General features: G+C 33.3%; 1 protein-coding gene across 1 annotated transcript; it reads left to right on the top strand.

Moving 5' to 3' along the window:
• The first annotated feature begins 7,735 nt into the window (after positions 1-7,735).
• LOC124822929 (protein SIEVE ELEMENT OCCLUSION B-like) lies at positions 7,736-12,619 on the top strand. The gene is made up of 7 exons (XM_047295033.2): positions 7,736-7,981; positions 8,321-8,404; positions 8,796-9,232; positions 10,088-10,185; positions 10,313-10,455; positions 10,746-11,237; positions 11,840-12,619. Exons 1-7 carry the CDS (start codon positions 7,769-7,771, stop codon positions 12,449-12,451), a joined length of 2,079 nt encoding a protein of 692 aa, XP_047150989.1. The 5' UTR covers positions 7,736-7,768; the 3' UTR covers positions 12,452-12,619.
• The last annotated feature ends 7,737 nt before the right edge of the window (positions 12,620-20,356 follow it).

The following is a 20,356-nucleotide window of genomic DNA, read 5'->3' as shown; positions in this document are numbered from 1 at the left end:
ATTGTTTTGATTTCCGGCCGATGGCCGTTTACTCCAAATGTTACAAGTTTGAACACTTATAAATGAATTTTGAAGTTTCGTGAACTCCGTCTTGTATCGTTCGACTATTTACTTTGTTGTCTGTTTAGGGCATTTTACCTATGCGTTCTTTTTCTAAAATTATCACTAAGAGATTTTGTTAGTTTTGACCGTCAGGTGGTGGTGATAATTATATAAACTTCTTTATTTCTTCTAAAACGCAATGGTTTTAAGAATTGAACTTGCCCTTCTTCTAATGACCGTTTTATTAATATTGGAGTCGGGTGGTAGTGGTTCTTTCTATGAACATGCCATTCACCTCCCGGTCGGCTGGTTAGTGTCTGAATCTGGTGGTAGTGGTTCTATTTATGAACTCGTCATTCACCACTTGGTCGGTAGGTTAGTGTCTGAATCGGGTGGTAGTGGTTCTATTTATGAACTCGTCATTCACCACCCGTTTGACTTGTTAGCTTTGGAGTCGGGTGACAGTGGTTCTATATATGAACTTGTCATTCACCACCCGTTCGGCCTGTTAGTTCTTAAATCTGGCGGCCGGTTTCTGCTTAGCGCGCCGGTAATTAAGTAGTGCGAGTAGTGGAAATCTGGAGCATTGTATTATATATCTGAAATCAAAAGGATATTACAATCATAATTTCAACTGAAATAAAATTTTAAGTGTGAGGCATTCCATGTATTCGAGACGGTTTTGTCGTTCGGGTGCGAGAGACGGTATGCTCCATTCTGAAGGTCTTCATATACCCTGAAGGGCCACTCCCACTTTGCTGTGAGCTTGCCATGAGTGGACACTCTCCGTGCGTCTCCCGTCTTCCTCAGACTAGGTCGAAGTTGGGAGGAACAAACTGTTCTGATATGCGGGCCTCCATAATGGCTAGAACGAACGACAACATCTTAGTTGTGTTCTTTGTTTTCATAGTGTATGGCTCCTTGCTGATTGTAGTACTTTCCTCCTGGACGATTTTTGTCTCGCTTTCCCTGACCATGGTTCTTGTAATTTGATTTGTGCCACCCGGTCCGGAGTGTTGCTCTATTTGCTTCGCCCAGACAGTTTTTTCCTCCTCATTAGTGACCTTTTCCTTAGTGACCCTTGTTGCATTCTCAGTCCTTACAGTGGCCAAATCTCCCTCATACTGTTGTTGCATCTCCAACATCTGTTGTGGTAGTACTCTGATCATCTCGGTCGGGTCTCTAAGCTCAAGTTTCTCATGGTCACCATTGGGTTCCTTCTAGATCACTCAGCCTCACGGTGAGCACCAAAAAATTTCGGGTGTAGGGTCGATGATTTCTACAAAACACTTATTCACACTTTACTCCAAGTTCGCTTAGGTATTTCCATACGTCCTTAGTTAAAATCATTCGGTCCTTGCATTCCAAACCACCTAGGAGTACCTGTCAAAGGCACTCTAACATTCAAGTCAGTGATTAATCTGATCGGAGGTCATAGTGAAATTTTAAATTCATAATAAATGCAATCACATATCTTCTTCCCTTTGACCTATATTTATAGATTTTGAGATGGACTTGAGATTAATAAAACCTAATAACAGTCCAATCATGATCCATTACCTACTAAGTAACACTTACTAGTAATCTTGATTAGAAGTGATGTTTATGAATAGCTATTGTCAAAAGTCGTCCTGTCCGGTGTGTCGTCTATGACTGTGTGGTTAGTACGTTACTTATCTGGATTACATAGAGCGTAGTGGTGGACATCAACCTATTTGACAGGTCGTCCGTTCTTGGTGGTCCCAGTATATACATGCCATAAAGTACAAAGCATATTTTAAAATAATAATAATTTTTAAGTCAAAATTAGTAAAACAGATGAAATTATCTTATTATGATAATGCTCTGCTTTGAACAAACCCACTATAATAGGTTATATTTCATTTAATATTTTTTTCAATCAATTTCTGAGAAATGTAGTTAACGCTTTTGTTCCATTTACGTCACTAATTCTGATTGGTGCTCTTTTCGGTCGGAAAAAGAAGAAGAAAATTAAAAGGACAGGAGAGAAGAGGAGTAAAGAACGAATGAAATGGGAAAAGTAGACGTCATATAATTATTTTGGTTCACTTCATTTTTTAATTAAAAGAAACGTTTGATTTAATTAAAGGCAAGAAACAAAAAATTTACAAGTTCATTTTAGACTGTAATCCGAAATTGGGATATATATATATTGAGGGATGAGTAAATGAAACGGTAGATAGATGCAGAAGCATGCATGTTTGATTTAATTAAAGGCAATAAACAAAAAAAATTATAAGTTAATTTTAGAGTATAATCCGAAATTGAGAAATATATCGAGGGAAGAGTAAATGAAACAGTAGTTAGATGCAGAAGCATGCATAATCTGTTTTGTTTGGTACAATTAAATAAAATAACCATATGTGGAATTCTTTTAGATTAGATTGTTCTGACAACATTTAAGCTTTAATCTTTTTTGTAACTACCCACACAGAATACGGGTTTTACTAACATGCGCCGTACTTTTTCTTTTCAAAATTGTGGAATCGAAGAAAGCAAAGCATCAATAAAGATAAAGTGTTATGAAGGATAATGCGTGATCTGCACTTATGTCTGTATCATAGCATCGCTCATTTAAATCACATAATCACAATCTTAATTGTATAAACAATTTAATTAAGATATTTGTTTTGGCTTAAACCATAATAATGAGAATCAAAAGCTGATATGATCTTATTCCTTTGTTTGTCGTAAATAACACGATCATATTTTAAAAAAGTAGTCACTCAATAATATCTTTTTTTTCTTTCTTTCACTTAAAACTCATTTGGTTCTATGATTGAATAAACTATTAATAAGCTCCTTCTATATTTTAAATAAATTTGTTAGTATATTGGTATTTGAGCATTAAAAGCGAAAGTATCTAAAACTATAATTAATTTTGATATTCTTAAAATGCGCCAAGTTAGATTTTTAATATATCTCTTTCAAAGAAAACATGTCACACTGGTGTCTATTTCTACTACCCCTAATAATCAAATGTCGTTTAGGAGTCAAACTCAAACGCATTTTAAATATTTGTTTCTTCTTCCATTTATTGAGTCGTCTTTTAAAGACAAAAACTGTAATGGACCATATGTTCTAAAGTAAACAATGTCTTGGATGAACAGTTATTCCCCTTAAGTCTCGATTCGGGGATTTATGTTTCTACCACGTTCAATAATATCACATCACTTAGGAGTTAAGATCAAGTGTACTTTAAATATTCTTTCCTCCTTTTTACCCTCTTTATACGCCTTTTAAAGACAAAACTATAACGAAGTTCTACGATCCAAAATACTTTAGATGAATGGTGATTGACCGCACTTGTACCACTTGATGGACTTAAGATCGAAAAATTATCTTCTAATATATTATCTTCCTCACACATACCAAGTGTAGAAACATTCTTAAAAAATAATTTCTTATATCATATACATTTGAAAGAAACATATTTCTTAATAATATAGATAATCATGGACATATTTTATAAATACTATTTTTTTACTAAATTAAATCCCTATATATTTTTTTTAAGTAGAGTCAAGTTTAATCTTATTTCCTAATAACATTCGATTATTAATGACATGTGCAATCTTTTTCTATTTTTCTTTTTTTTTCTTCTTCTTCTTTCTCTAACGAATGACCTCCACCCATTACAAGAAAAAAAATTATATTACAAACGATAAAAATTTGTCAATAAATTAAAATTACCGATACTTTATCGCCGATAAAATTTCATTGCTAAATTTTATTGACGAAATTTTTGTTCCGTCGGTCATTATCGACAGATTTTTTATTTAGTAGAATATGTCGATAATTACTAAAGAAGAATATGTCGATAATTACTAAAGAAAAATTTGTCAGTAAAATCTATCGGTAAATACTGTGATATGATTCATCTTCTATCTCATCTCTATTTTTTCTTCTTTGTGTTTAGGGTTTTATTTTTTTTATTTATGCTTTTTCATTCCAACAAAACTAAATTCGCCTACCTCTATCGCTGTTCATTGCCTAATTCTTGTATTTCCAGCTCGATGACACAAATTTGTTTCAAGAGCGCAAGCTAACGTTGGAGCTACTAGTTCTGTGGTGTGCAAAAAGGTAGTGGTGGAGATGCAAGTGGGTGTTACTCGACCGACAGTGAAGCATGTGGATCTGCATTCGTGTTGGTGGCGCTATGGAAGCTCTCTAGTGAGTGCATGGTGCGCTATCTACTCATGATCTATGACTAGGTGCTGACGTGAGAGTTGTCGGCGTCTCGTAAAGCTTTAATCTACAATGTTGTTGGTGGTTGGACGTGTTACGGGTATTGTAGGTTGTGCCATGGTTTTGTTTTAGGATCTAAAAGTGAAGATCATAGGTGTTGTGATCGTGATAAAATGGAGATAAAAAGGAACACATATCATGCTTTATGAAGAAAATGAAGACAAAGAAAAAATGTTGGACGCGAGATTTGGACAGGAAATTTGTTGTTCTTTTTACCGATAGATTTCTACGTCGATAAATGAAATATGTATTACCGATGAATTTTTTCATTGTTAAACGAAATATGCATTACTGACAGATTTATCGACAGATTTTTCTATCTATAATGCATTTGTCAATAATTAAAATTTTAAATTTTGTCCATATAATTTTTTAGTAACTTAAATTTATCAACGAATTATTTTTTCATCAGTAAAATTTCGTAAGTGATTTGATATATTTTTCTAGTTATCCATTCATCTTCTTCTCCCATTAATGCTGCCTTTTGAAGATTAAGCAAGGTGTGTCTTGGTCTAATTTTGACCTTCTACTACACTTATAGTCAAGGCAACCTGAATCTCCCTCTTCATACCATCCTTCTCTACTCCCAAACCCCATTGATCGTTTCTCTTGTTAGTGTGATGTGACTCTAAAAGGGGAAGGTATAACGTAAAATAAAATTAAAAAACTATGCACACAACTATACAATTACAAAGAGAGTGCACACAACATATTTATATTGGTTCACCTCCACCTGAGGCTTTGTCCAATCTCTTAAGCAACCTTCTTAAAAAAAAATTCACCGATCAACAACTTTGATATGTATCGAGTATCACTCTCTCTAGGTTATATGAGTTTCAACCTTTCCAAGTACACAAGTATAAACCTCTCCAAGCTATACCGAGTATTAACTTATCCATGTATCTTTCTCAATCTCTTAGAAGGAGTGCACTAAAAGGCTCATAGGTTACAATTTCACTCAATAAAACATATTACAACAATCAAGCTCTCAATCCAACTTTTCCACGATACAATTGATATGATAATTTTACAGCACGCCATTTCTTTTCTTCTTTTTTTCTTGTTCGTTTGCTTCTCATATAGGTTGGCCTTCATTATATAGATATTGCTTCAGTTAGCCGTTGAGACTTTGAATTACATATCTTCATTGCAATCTTCTTAATTTAGAATGACTTGATCAATTCTTTGATTTGATTCTTTGGTTTGAATTTTCAAAATTATTCTTCAAGACTTCAATTCTGAATTAGCTTATCTCTTTAAGATATCTTGTTTCCTTTTATGATTGAGCTAAGACTTAATTTTGACTTCTACTCTCTTCAACATTCACAAATTATCCTGTTAAGAAAACTTTGTGAAACTGGATTCTGCCTTTGAATTATTAGAGCACTAATATCTTTTATTCAATCAAAAAGTTCATTCATCAAATATTTCTCAATATTAATTTCTTTCGAGCATTTGATTCAAAAACTTTCTTCTTCTAAAATGATAGTATTTGTTGTAATTCATATCATAGAATCTTTATTTCAATCACTTGTATCAATATGTTAATTTGTATGAATAATCATAGTTCAAACACTTGTTTCAAATCATCAAAGCACATCATAAAAGTTAGAGCAATAAGGGTAGTTTGATATTTAGGTCTTCTAGTGACTTAAGTTATATCTTAATCGTCTAACCTTGGGCCGTCTAACGCCTTAGTCGTCTGATGACTTGATTTTCCTTGACTCGTTTAACACCTTAGTTGTCTAACACTATGACTTACGTTGTCTAAACAGTTCGGTCATCTAATGCATTTACCTAATAATTTTTATTGTTATAGTCATCTAACATCTTAACTCATCTAATGCTTTAGATTTGGCCTCGGACTTATTACTTTCGTTTACACACGTAATGTAGGAGTATAAATTAATTAAGCACATGCAAGCAACACTACACATAATATATTTTGATCTTCAAACAACATTCATCAATTTCTCATTCTTACTACTTTCATATTAGATGCTCTCTCTTAATCATCTAATTACGTTTTCACTTTTTACCATAGACTCGTTCGTCTAATATAGTGTTTTGTTATCATCAAAACTTTACTGGTTATTGGGGCTAAACTACTTTAACATATCTTTGTGTCATGAAAGCAATCTCCCACCTTCTCATTCCCCTTAAGTTGTCCAAGTCAATCAAAGTTGTAGGTGCCGATGAAATCGAAGAGGCAATAAAAAAAAGAGCCAAATGTTGTTCCTTCCTTGCCAACTTCAAGAAGTTGGGACCCTCCCTCACAATGGTAACAATTAACCCCAACATGTTAGAATTTCTCCACGTGGTTCTTCCTTAAAATCCCACATGTGGGACCTTTGTTCTCCCTTATGTTTTGCCACATTATTATCATTATGAGTTCTTGGATTTAAAAGAGACAATTCTAAAAGGATCTTAGATATGATCTCGAACAATGAAATGTATCTTGGATATGAATGAAGTGACAAAGTTTCTGATGGCAGCGAGATACGATTCTTGGAAATGACATCAGGGTGGTGATAGTGGTGGTAGGTATTGCCTAAAAATGAATTGTGGGATTTGTCACTAAAGAAAAAAGGATTAGAGAGGAAGAAGAGATTTAGACTCGCAAGTGATCCATCTTTTAACGTCGTTAACATTGATTTACGAAAATAAACTACACCGTCTCAATTTAAAAAATATTAAGAATCAAGTGAGTAAAAAAATATATTAAAAAATGAATCATAAATATAAATATAAAAATAAAACTATTAACTAAACTTTTAAAAGATATACATTGTCACAAAAATAGATATTTTATTAAGAATATAAAAAACAGATTTTACATGAATAATTTTTTTTATAAATTAAAGAAAAAAATAATGAACAATTATATTTATTTATTAATATTTTAGAGAAAATATTTTTGTTATGAAAAATTATAATTTTAAAGAAAATATTTCTCTTATGAAAAATAAAGAAAAATTGGATAGAGAAATACAAAGTAATGATTTTTTGACCCACCTAAAATTTTTAATTTCATTTGATATATACTATCTTACTTTTTACTCTTTTCTTTCTTGAAACAATAGAAAAGTTTACAGTTTTATGATTAGTATATGTCAAATGAATATAAAAGTGTGTCATAATATTAATATGACAAAAATATCAACAAATATATGACAAAAAGATATACCAGTTCATTTTCAATATTCCTCAAAAGCTGATAACACAGGAACATAAATTAATGACACCAATATGCTTTCTTGTTCTGATAACAGCACATATCCATGCTTTTGGTTCCTTGTACGCTTCGTGGAATCATTTATTGTTACATGGGCCTCACCTAAGCATCGTAAAGTCATGCCCTATGCTTTTCGGTGACTATAAATCAGCCAACACAAACGAGAGAAACAGCGTTTACTTTGAAACATTGACTAGTAGATAGCTAGAGTGGATCACGAAGATGAATACCCAGAAGTCAGGTTCAAGTAGCAATGTCCTGCAAGGGAAGACCTTGCTGCAGAACCCATTTGAATTCAGTGATGAACAGATTCTGGATAATGTCTACAGAACCCATTTTCATTGTGTTGAGAAATGCGATGTAAAATCTCTTCACATCGTTGCCTCAACCGTCATCAATCACTCAATTCAAATCACAGACACCGTCATTCAACAGGTAATATTCTTTTGAATGGTTTATGCGTCATTTATGTTTACATATTTTGGTTCATATCTATTGTAAGTTATGATTATGAGATAAGGTTCATATTCACATATGCAAGATCCAATTTTGTTACCAATAAAGAATTTGTTAATGAATAGTTTAGAAGTATTTTTGAAGGCGCTTTTTCACCCTTTAGATCAGACATTCTTCTCATGTACTTAACTTTTTCTGGTACAAAAATCTAACCTAGAAAATAAAAAAATGGTAGTATATATTTAGTATGCATTTAGAATGATTGCTATTACTTTTTTTTTTTCATCATAAAGTACATTCAATGATTTTGTGACGCAGGCTAGCCAACTCAGTGAGCGTTTCAGAGAAGAAACCATAACGTCTCGACAACTTACTGCAAAGCTGAAGCGAATTGCTTGTCAGGTGCTTGTTAATTTTCTATTTTCGGTTTATTTCCTTGCATGTATATTAATATGTAATATTAAAATAATGGTCATATCTTATTTTAATACAAAAGTTTATTTAACCAATAATTATTTTATAATCAAATGTGAAACTTTGTGTTTCAAATAATTAATAGGTTTTTGTGAAAAACTATTTGAGGTTGATGCGTGTAATTCACTTAACGTAGCAATCTCTTCAATAGATTCCATTCTACAGACAGGAATGTTCTGTTCCCTTGAGCGTCTAAGTGATGTTGTGACCACGTACGCTGATTAAACAATACAACTAATAGTACAAGGAACATAAATCAAATTATAACAAAAATTTAATTGGAAAAACACTCTTAATGTTTAAATTGTTGGAGACGTAGATGGTGTGCACTTCTCGTGGTGAACACTACGCGCATCACACAACGATGCTGATTCTGGAACAGCTGAAAGCATATTCATGGGATGCGAAGGCACTGATAGTTCAAGCAGCTTTTGCTCTGGAATATGGGAAATTCTTGTATCATCCCCTGACGAGACAGCACGAAGAGTCTGAGAAATCTCTGGCTGATCTGAATGGGCTTCTCGTGATTCAGCAGAACATTCAGCACTTGAGTTTCTTCAACAGTGTGGTGAAGAAGGTGATGCAAGTGATTGAGTGCATCACTGAGTGGAAGAGGCTGACCAGTGCTGGCTATGACATCAAGGACGTGCCAACCTTGGCAGAGACTTTGCATGAGATTCCTGTTGTCGTCTACTGGGCAATCTTCACCTTCGTCACTTGTACTGGTCAAATTGATGACTTCACCACTGACCACAAGTAAGACAATTTATACATATTCATCACTAAGTAATAGAAACTAATTTTAGTTCTTACATTTTGTTCAATGGGGATAAATTGATCACATTACAATGGAAGTTAGCAGCATATGTTGATCTAATAGAACTTTGAAAGATGAATAATTCAAATTTAAAAGACCAAAATCAAATTAAAAAATGAAACGTAAAATATAAATAAGAGACCAATTCCATTTTTCTCTTGCAATTATCAGTTTTTTCTTTAGTGTTTACGTCAAAAGTAATAATTACGATTCTTCCCTTCTTTTTACCATAGAGACAACTTGCTTATAGAAGGGAAACCTCAAATTAGTACTTTAAAAATATAATGGACAGTTTACTTTTTGGGAAAACAATCTCTATTTCCAACACCAATTATAAATATGTTACCAACATTTTTTTTTTGTTTTTAAATCTTTGTAGTAGTATAATAAAAATAATTTTTTTGAAGATTTTATGTGTTATTTTTATATTTCACTTTTTTATATAAATTTTTAAAAATAGAAAATAAAGTACAAAAATATGTGTTTCTATAATTAAAATTATACGATTCCTATACCTTATATAGTTTATGGTAATACAATTAGCCTACATATATACATTAGTTCTTAGACAGTTCAAATATTATATTATAAATATGTGATATATACATATAAATTCTTAGAAGGATACATAATATGGAGGGTGGCTTACATTCATGATTTCTAAGAGTCAAGTAGGGCTTTTATGTTACTAATGTGTCAACCATTAAATTTCTCAAATTGGAATTTGTTTGTATATTTGATCAAATTTAATTCTTTTTTCTGTCAAATATAATGATTGCTATTTCTTTATCCAGGGGTAACAAATATGAATTATCGAAAAACTTTGAGAACAAGCTTGACCTCATTCTGAGAACTTTTAGAGAGCATTTGGAAATGTGTAGCACGGAGATAGGTTAGTTATGCTTGCTTTATACCTTACTCTCTTTTTCCTAATAATACAGTTTCTAAAATGTAAGAAGCTGAATTGAGATTCATTAATATAAGAAGATGCTAAAATTATATATATGTGATAATATCAGGGAGAATAGAAGACTATTCCAGACGTAAGAATATTATCATTATTACTGGAAAAGATATTGTCAAGGTCTTGAGAGCACTCATCATCTCCACCGAGAACAGGGATTCTAGACATAATGTTATTAATGGCCTCACTTTAGAACAGGTAATATCAACTACCATTAGCATTACAATTTCCATTAATCTTATTTCACATGCATAATGAGTGTCTTAGTTCTACAAGGAAGCAAGGTGGGATTAGTCAAAATTTTAATGGGATTGATTTAAGAAATAAAAAATAAAAAAATCCATAACTTGAAAGTGTTGTCAATGTAAAGTTAATTTGTGTATATCCTCAACTTATGATAAGTTGATTTTGTAAATAGGAGTTAAACTTAAACCTCTCTCCTTTTGTCACAACTAAGGTTTGTAAATATGTGTATTTTACTTTGGCAGGTTAAAATTGAAGAGTTTAAGAAGAAGCATGTGTTGTTATTCATTTCTGGGCTTGAACATATTGATGAGGAGATTCAACTTCTTAAAAGTGTTTACGAGAAACTGAAAGAGAAACCAAGAGAAGTAGAAGGTTACAGGAAGGAGGATTTCAAGATTTTGTGGATTCCCATTGTTGATGAATGGAATGAAGATCGAAGGAAAACATTAGAAACTAAATTACAAAGAACCAAGTTTGGATGGTATGTGGTCAAACATTTCAATTTTGAAATAGGCATCAAGCTAATCAAAGAAGTGTTCAACTATAGTGGGAAACCTGTGATCCCACTCATAAGTCCTGAGGGTAAGGTGGAAAACATTGACACAAAACAAATTATATCCATGTGGGGAATTGATGGATTTCCATTTAGAACCTCCGATCACACTCGTCTCACTCAACAATGGAATTGGTTTTGGTCTGAAATGACCAAGCTTAACCCAAGAATCGGGGACTTGGTAAGTACTAAATGGATATATCATTGCTCATAGTCCTTCATATTTAATATATATTATGCACACATACAAAACTATATGCGTAAAAAGTACTTATTCTAAGTATAAAACTTGTATTCATCATGAAAAGGTTATAAAATTCACTTAGTAATGTTAAATGGTTTCAGATAAGCATGAATTAAGTAAAATATAAAAAAAAAAATATTTTTTCGATAATAATATGACAATAGAAGATGATATACCATTAGAAAAAAATTAAAACATGATTTATCAGAACCAATTTGGATTTTCAGGTAATACAAAGAAAGAATATACACTGCTATAACATACTCATAATTATTGATTAACTTTTGTAAGAGTTTCAATCAATAAAATACAAGGGCCCTATTAAACAAGGAGTGTGACGCAAGAACCATTTAGTTAGCTAGAAACATAGGAGGAGAATACAAATGAAATTTGAATTGAAGAGAAAATGGAAAGAAGAATTTTTTAATTTTACCATCCGAGATTCTTTTGAGGAAAGAACATAGATGTTAATTATAGTGAGAATATGAGTTAAATATTAATAATTTGAATACATATATAATATAATGTTGAAAAATCAGATTGAAGAGGATCGTTATCTGTTCATATACGGAGGCTCAGACACTGTGTGGATCCAAGAATTCACGACTGCCATAGAGAAATTGAAGAGGGATGTTGAGACACTAAGTTTGCAGATAGACATCACAGTAGACTCATACCAACTGGGAAGGGAAGACCCTAAGATTGTGCCACGCTTTTGGATTGCCATTGATAGTTTGCTTGCAAGTAGGAAGCAACAAATAATGAAGGGTGGAAATCAAGGAGTGCAAGACTTTGCAACAACAGAGATAAAGAGGTTGCTCTTCCTAAAACAAGACCCTAAGGGATGGGTCATTCTTAGTAAGGGATACAATGTGAAGCTTTTAGGTCATGGTCAGGCTATGTCTCGCACCGTCAAGGACTTGAGCTTTTGGCATGTAAAGTTGCATGAAGAAGTGTGCTTTGATGTTGCTTTCAAAGAGTACTATGAGAGCATCAAGGACAAGACTAGTCCAAGAAAATGTGAACATAGTGAGATTTCTAACTACCCTTCTGATATATTGGCTCATATACCTTGCCCTAATATAGAATGTGGACGTTCCATGGAAGTAACTTCTGTTAATTATAGGTGTTGTCATGGTCTTGATCCATAGACAATGTTACTCAGCTTGCGAACCCACCTTTTGGTTTAAATTTCTGTTGTGTGTTTATTATTTAGGTTTTAGCTACTTGCTTGTCAAGTAGTAGACAATAATAATTTTCAGACTGCTTGTAACTTTTCTAGTGAGTTGGTTTTGAATGAAATAAAAAATTTCATTGAAGTGTTGTTTGACTAATAATACTATTTTGTTCAGAAAAACTAGAGGAAATTATATGTAAATCATTTCTCTTGATTACCTTCAACTAATCAGAAATTTATTCATCTTTAACTTTCAATTAACCGATTAATAACAAACTTGCTCATGTATAAAGTGTTATGAAAATCTTCTCGTAATTTTTATTAACAGGTAGATTCACATATATGGTCGGCATACGGATACAAAGATTGTGACTGTTCTCTCTCCCTTGTTTTAATAGGTTATTATCGTTACAAGCTCCCTCATGAATTACATGATTAGTAAAACTGATATGTACAACCTAATTCTATCTGTGTCCTTCGTCGCATCACAGATGGAACACTCCTCACCCAAATAACGAAATATCTAAAATAACGAATTGTAGATAAGAATCCAATTGTTGCAAGTATTAGTGTCATTCATCTACTTTAGGGCAAAAGTATCCTTAGGTTTCTTTTCATTTAACTGTTTAAGCTTATCAACTCAATTGCTTTCATAAGAAGTGGCAGAAGTAAAGTAACACATGTTTCTGTTTTTGGGATGATTAAAAAAAATTAGGTTTAATACCTCTTTTGGTCCCTCGAAAGGGGGCAAATGTTCAATTGGGTCCTACCTTTTTTTAGAAGTTCAATGTGGTCCCAAATTTTGTAAAAAGTGTGCAATCAAGTCCTTTTTGGAAACGGCGTTGATTTTTTAACGGAGCAGCTGATAGGGTGGACTGAAGTTAGCTACGTGGCTGTGAGAGGGTAATATGTGGCTGTGTGAGGGTGATACGTGGCTGTGTGAGGGTGATACGTGGCTGTGTGAGGGTGATACGTGGCATTCATCTTGTTCTTGTCACCCAAAATGATCACGGCATTCAGGAATCATGTTATTTAGAAGGAATAGAATCTGCTAGCCGAATTCCATACGCAAACATACAGAGATGAATCTATTGTTAGCAAACATAGTATACTTGAATTTTTTTTTGCTTGAGTTCCCCTCATTCCAAGACCAAAGACCGCCGCTGAAGGAATAAACCAGAAGCTCCGTCCTTCGCCGCCGGCGAACCAGGTCGAAGAAGTCGAACCATACCGCGAGGCCAGCCCTCCACCTGCAGAAAACCAGAACCAAAAACAAAAACCAAAACCCAGAGATCCAGCGGCCAACCTCGGCGAAGTTTCGTTGATCTCCGCAAACCTGTCGCTCGAGACCCACCGCATGAACCACCATCGAAACCCCAAGGATCGCGCCTCTGCCGCTGTGTCGCTCACAAGCTCCGCCGCCGCGGACCACCCCAAAGCTGTCGCGAGTTGTCCCAACGTGAGAGAAAGGAAGCTGCCATATGGTTGCAGAGCAGCGCCGAAGGAGAAGAAGAGAAGGGAAAACTATATCTTTCCCTCACATGAGCGTGACGAAGCAGACATAAGAAGAAGAGGGTAGAAAGAAATTGGGATTTCCAATTTAGGGTTCATAATCCTTTCAGATTGGGAGTTTTCCCTCTTAATTCTAATTTTAATTAGGTTCCTAATTTTCAAATTTAGGATTTTTCGAATTAGGAAAACCACGTATTACCCTCTCACAGCCACGTAGCTAACTTCAGTCCACCCTGTCAGCTGCTCCGTTAAAAAATCAACGCCGTTTCCAAAAAGGACTTGATTGCACACTTTTTACAAAATTTGGGACCACATTGAACTTCTAAAAAAAGGTAGGACCCAATTGAACATTTGCCCCCTTTCGAGGGACCAAAAGAGGTATTAAACCAAAAAATTACTTTTTACTTGTAAAAGGACATAATAAGTTTTTATTTATATGGTGATTACAAGAGTTATATGGTTAAAGATAAAATAATATTTTGTTAATATGAATTATTCACATTTTCATAACTCCTATATAACTTTCCTGCACCTTTTTCTATGTTTCGAAGTTTTCCTTAATTTCTTTTAGTTTTTATTTTCTTAAAATTAGGTTATGTAACATCCCCATTTTAATAGTAGAATAATATTAAAATAAAATATTACATATATGATAATGGAATCATTATAACACAAAAAACTTATAAAAGACAAGATCTACACCGGTAGAATTATCTGACTTTTCATATGCTTCCACCTCTCCTCTTACTAGAACAGCTAAAAAGACTGTATCCTTAATCTCACATCATTAAGGTAATCATAGTAAAGAGAAAACAACACGCAACAAACAACATGAAAGCAAGGGTAAACTAGTGGAATAACAATTTATCATAATTATAATAAAAATTCAATCATACATTATAGTACACACAAGATAAAGCATACGTCCCGAATTATATCACAACCTCAGAAGACCATGATTCTTTCAAAACTTTATATTTGAACTAGGACAATAATGTTTTGTTATGCTCCATCAATTGTCATTTCTCTTATTGTCTTTGATACTTGACCTTTACAACGACTTTGTGTGCTTCCAAAAACGGGATCTGTAAGACCCTTGAAAATATTTGTAATTCAGATACTAGATTAAAAAAAAAAGTAAAAAGTGAATAGTAAATTGTGAATAGTAAAAAGTAAATAGTAAAAAAAAGATAATTTGTGGAAGGGATAAGTATTCCACGTTGCCTTGAGTCATAAGAGATCAGAATTCATCAAATTGTGAATAAAAAATTATTTTCGTAATAGTAAAATGAATAGAAAAATGAATAGTTAAAATGAATAGTAAAAATGAATAGTAAATTTTTTTTTTCTATAAATAGCCAAGGGGGGGAGGCTGAAAATTTACACCAAAAACTTAGAAAAATTTTGAGAGAAGAGAATTGGAAGAATTTCTAGTTGCAAAGGGGACATTCTGGAAGTTTTCGGAGAACGAGGAGATTAAGTCTGTAACAGAGGTAAGGGAAGCTACTCTTGAATCTTGAGTATACAATACTTTGCTTTTGTCTAATCCTAAATCTTGAATATGGAGTATTTTATTTCTGAATGATCTTGAATTTTGAATGAGAACATATTTCTGTGATGAGACCAAGTTTGATAGTTGTAAAACGTGATATTGATTATGTTATGCTAATTGTACGTTATTGTTACTTAGAACATTTATTTGTTTCTTTTGTATCGTTGGAAGGACGAAAAGTTGTCTAACCGGTTCTGCCAGATTCAACTTCTTGTTTCCCCAGAGCTTTTATTGTTCCTTATCTCTTTACATTTTTGGAAGGACGAGAAGTTGTCTAACCGGCTCTGCTAGATTCAACTTCTTGTTTCCCAGACCCTTTATTTCTTATTTATATTGTATTTTTAGAAGGATGAGAAGTTGTCTAACCGGCTCTGCCAGATTCAACTTCTTGTTTCCCCAGAAATTTTATTGTTTTATTTATTTTTGTTATTGCATCTTTCTGAAAGGATGGGATGTTGTCTAACCGGCTCTGCCAAATTGAACTTCTTGTTTCCCCTGAATATTTTTATATTAAGATTATTTTGATGGTAAGGGAGTTAATCCTTTCTTACATATGATATTTATACATATTATGATCATGAATATGAGTTATGAACATGTTAAAATTTTGATAATGGTAGTTATCTACTCACTTGTGTAAATTTAGTTTTCATGATTATAATTTTTCTTATTTTCGAGTTACTGTGGTAAAACATTCCTTTTAATTGTTTTTACCGTTGGATTTAGCTAAAATTTTAATATATGAATCCTAAGACCTATTTTTTTTATTTTAACCGTTCGGATCATTAATTAAGAGTGTGTACTTGGAGAAATAAGTTCTACATGTTTGAGTAAATTAATTACCCTTGTTATTGTGTTACTGAGTCCTCTCGGTAAAATATAGATTATGTTTTATTGAACCGTTAGATCAACCTGAAAATTTGATGTATGATTCCTAAGATATATTACTATAATTTGACCGTGCAGATTTGTAATTAGAAGTCTGTGTTGAGAAATAAATTTCGAAATTTTGAAAAGTATGATGAACACTATTTTTATTCTTAAGTTATCATGGTAAAAACTTCATATATATTTCATTTATCGTTACATTGAGCCCAAACTTTAATATGTAGTTCCTAAGATATGTTGATGTATTTTGGCTGATCTATGACCTTTGATTGGTGAAAATATGTTGAGTTATACTCGTTATGGGAAAAATGAGTTTATAATATGAAGTATGATATCTGACAATATGTTTAATTTATTGACACCAAAACGGGTTATTGTCAATTTATGATTAAAGAATGAACATGATTGAGTTAGGTGGATAAGAGGGTATGAATTGTTGATTTTATGAAATGTTGGAGTGGATATAAGAAATCATTACTTATGAAATAATGTTTACTATTGGGAGTAGTATGTTCGGTTTATACCATGAGAGCTTGATATGAGCAAAGTAACACCCGAGGTTTATGAAAACAGGCAGAAAGTGGTCTGACCATAAGGCTTTGACATAAACATATGATTCGTAAGTTTATAGAAGCAGACAGAGAGAGGACTGACCATAAGGCTTCAGAAAGTAAAACATAGTATACAGGTAAGGCTTAAGGAAGCAGGCAGAGAGCGGTCTGACCATAAGGCTTCGTGAGTAAGCATGGTATACTTGTAAGGTTTATGAAAATGAGAAAGAGGATTTTGAAGTTAAGAAAAAAAAAATGGATTAATGACATAGGGATAATGGTATTTATAAATTGCAGAAATACATGATTGAAACATTTATATTATAAGTGAGTTTAATGATTGTATGATATGGTTGGCTTACCCTTATTTGTTTGTGCTATGATCATATAACTCATGTTATATGTGAGCAGATAATGTTGCAAATGCGGTTGAAAAAGCTTAGGGATGATGAGAGAGATGCGGGGAAAAACTTTCAAGGATTTTTGTAAAAAGAATAACTTTGCATTGGAAAAATATGTTGTATAAGACTTATAAGTTTAATTTCAAATTTATGTTAAGTATTGTATTGTACTTTGGAGGAATTGAAATAAAGTTTGATTGTTTATATCAGATATTAAATTAATTTAGTCTCTACTACCAGTAATACCCTTTAAATTATTTGGGTGTTACAGGATCACCTCATCTATGTTGTTTAATATGTACATATATGCTTGCATCAATTCTTCACGACTTTTCATCACCACATTCACACCTCGAATGCTTTTACTTGTAGAACATCTATTCAACCATGATGTCTGAGGGACTCCTATCGAATTTGCTTTAGTCATATAATCAGAAAAAAACTCGATACTTTCTTCAACAATATACCTTTCAATCATTAAACCTTTTGGACGATATTGATTTTTGACGTACCCTTTCAAAATCTTCATATAACACTCAATAAGATACATCCATCTTAAGTATATTGGTCCGCACAACTTGATTTCTCTGACCAAATGAACAAGTAAATGCAGCATAATGTCAAAAAACGATGGAGGGAAAAAAATTTCTAGCTGACACAAGATGATAATAATGTCGCCTTGAAGTTCATCTAACTTTGTAGGATCGATGAATTTACTACAAATTAACGAGAAAAATGAGCACAATCAAGTTATGGTCTGCCTAACTTTTTTGGGCAAAATTCCACGAATTGTCACCGGTAACAATTGTTGCATTAAGACGTGGCAATCGTGAGACTTGATTCCAACAAGCTTTAAGTCCTGCATTGACACTAAGCTCTTGATATTTGAAGAGTATCTTGTGGTACCTTGATACTCTTTAAACAAAGGCAAAAACTTATCTTCTCTTGTCCTAACATTGTGTAACATGTAGGGGGCAAATAAGTACGTTTACCAATCTCTCTTGGTGCCAACTCTTCTCGGATCTTCATGTCAACCAAATCCAAACGAGCACTCACTCCATCTTTTGTTTTTACCTGGATGTTGAGTAGTGTACCAATCTAGCTATCACACACATTCTTCTCTACATGCATCACATTTATGCAATGTCTAACATCTAACTTTGACCAATATGGAAGATCAAAGAATATTGATTTCTTCTTTCAAGGGGTCGTTATAGATGACTTCTTGGATGTTTTTCCAAATACATGATGCATTTTATTAACACTTTCAAGAACTTCAAGGCCAGTAAGTGGAATTGGTGCATCGTCTTTCTATTGTTGTCCTTTGAATGCTTTTTTTTAACTTTCGATATGGATGATTAGATTTTAAAAATTTCCGATGACGCATATACACTATCTTCCTTCTGTGTTTTAATTGATGAGCTGCAGTGTTTTCTTCACATATAGGACATGCTTTATGACCCTTCACACTGTATCCCGACAAATTACCGTAAGCTGGGATGTCATTAATGATGCAAAATAACATGGAATGCATCATGAAAGTTTCAGAAGAAAAGACATCAAATATTTCAACCCCATCAACCCACAACAACTTCAAGTCTTCAACTAGTGGCCTGAAATATATATCTATTCATTTCCAAGCTGCTTTGGACCAGATATCAACATTGACAACATCATGTACTTTCTCTTCATGCACAATCTAGGAGATAAGCTGTAAATTATCAGTATAATGGGCCAACAGTTGTGATTGGTACTTAAATTACCAAATAGGTTCATTCCATCAATAGCTAAACAAAGCCTAAGATTTCTACATTCTTGACCAAATTGGGGGAATTCTTGATCAATATTGTTCCACTGCTTTGAATGAGCTGGATAATGAAGCAGCCCATCAGTTGTTCTCTCATCTGCATGTCATCTTAGGCTTTTAGCGTCTTTGAGATTTGTGAACAAACACTTAAGTTTGGCCACGAGTGGAAGGTACCAAACTACTTTCAAAGCAGAACCATTCTTTTTTGTGTGACCATTATCTTCACTGTTGTTTTTTGACTTGTATCGTGATAACCCACATTTTGGACACTTTGTCAAAACTTCATACTCATTCCTATATAATATGCAATCATTCGAACATCCGTTTATACTCCACACCCATCAGACAAAGAATTTTTTTTTGCATCATAATTACGAGTGGGGTAATGTATTTCCATCTGGCAGCATTTCATTCAACAACGACAACAATTCTGTAAAACTCTTATCAGTCCATCCATTCGTCGCCTTTAAATTCATGAGCCTTAACATCGTTGAAAACCGTGTGAACTTAGTTGAACCCACATACAAATGAATCTCCGCATCAGTGGACATCGTTTCATACACATGCGCTTAGGCAAAAGCTTATGCGCCAACATCGCGGATCATGTCCTCTAAGTTGTTTTCTTTCGGTCAATCTTCCATATCCATGGTGGAATCATATACATTTTCAGTTGGAGAGACAGTTGGAAAGTCTAACAATTCGCCGTGTCATATCCATGTTGTATAACTTCGTACGAAACCATCACAGATAAGATGTTCCCTAATATTGATTGCGTTCAACTTCCTCCCATTCAAATAGTTCACACATGGACATCTAAACTTGACTTCATCCTCACTTGTACTCGCATTACGTTGCGCAAACTGTATAAATTCTTCTACCCTCTCTCGTACTCGACACTGATGCATGGTGAATTAATCCAATGTTGATCTGTACGCATATTTACTAAAATTGTTTACACAATTTCAATAATCTTGAATGATGACTTTGATCGTTTTTGTATTCAAGGTGTGACCCTATCCCATTCAAGAAGATTCACTTTTTTTAGTTTATTAAACATATAAATTTTAAACAACCTAACTAAAATTTCACGAAAATTTGCCAGCATGTCGCATTGGTCTTCAGGTTACACGAAATGAAAGTGATTATATATCACAATCAAACATGCACC

The sequence above is a fragment of the Vigna umbellata genome, chromosome 9, assembly GCF_029865625.1.
Source record: "Vigna umbellata cultivar VRB3 chromosome 9, Vumbellata_1.0, whole genome shotgun sequence".
Classification (NCBI taxonomy): domain Eukaryota; kingdom Viridiplantae; phylum Streptophyta; class Magnoliopsida; order Fabales; family Fabaceae; genus Vigna; species Vigna umbellata.
This window is presented reverse-complemented; position numbering and strand designations above follow the sequence as displayed.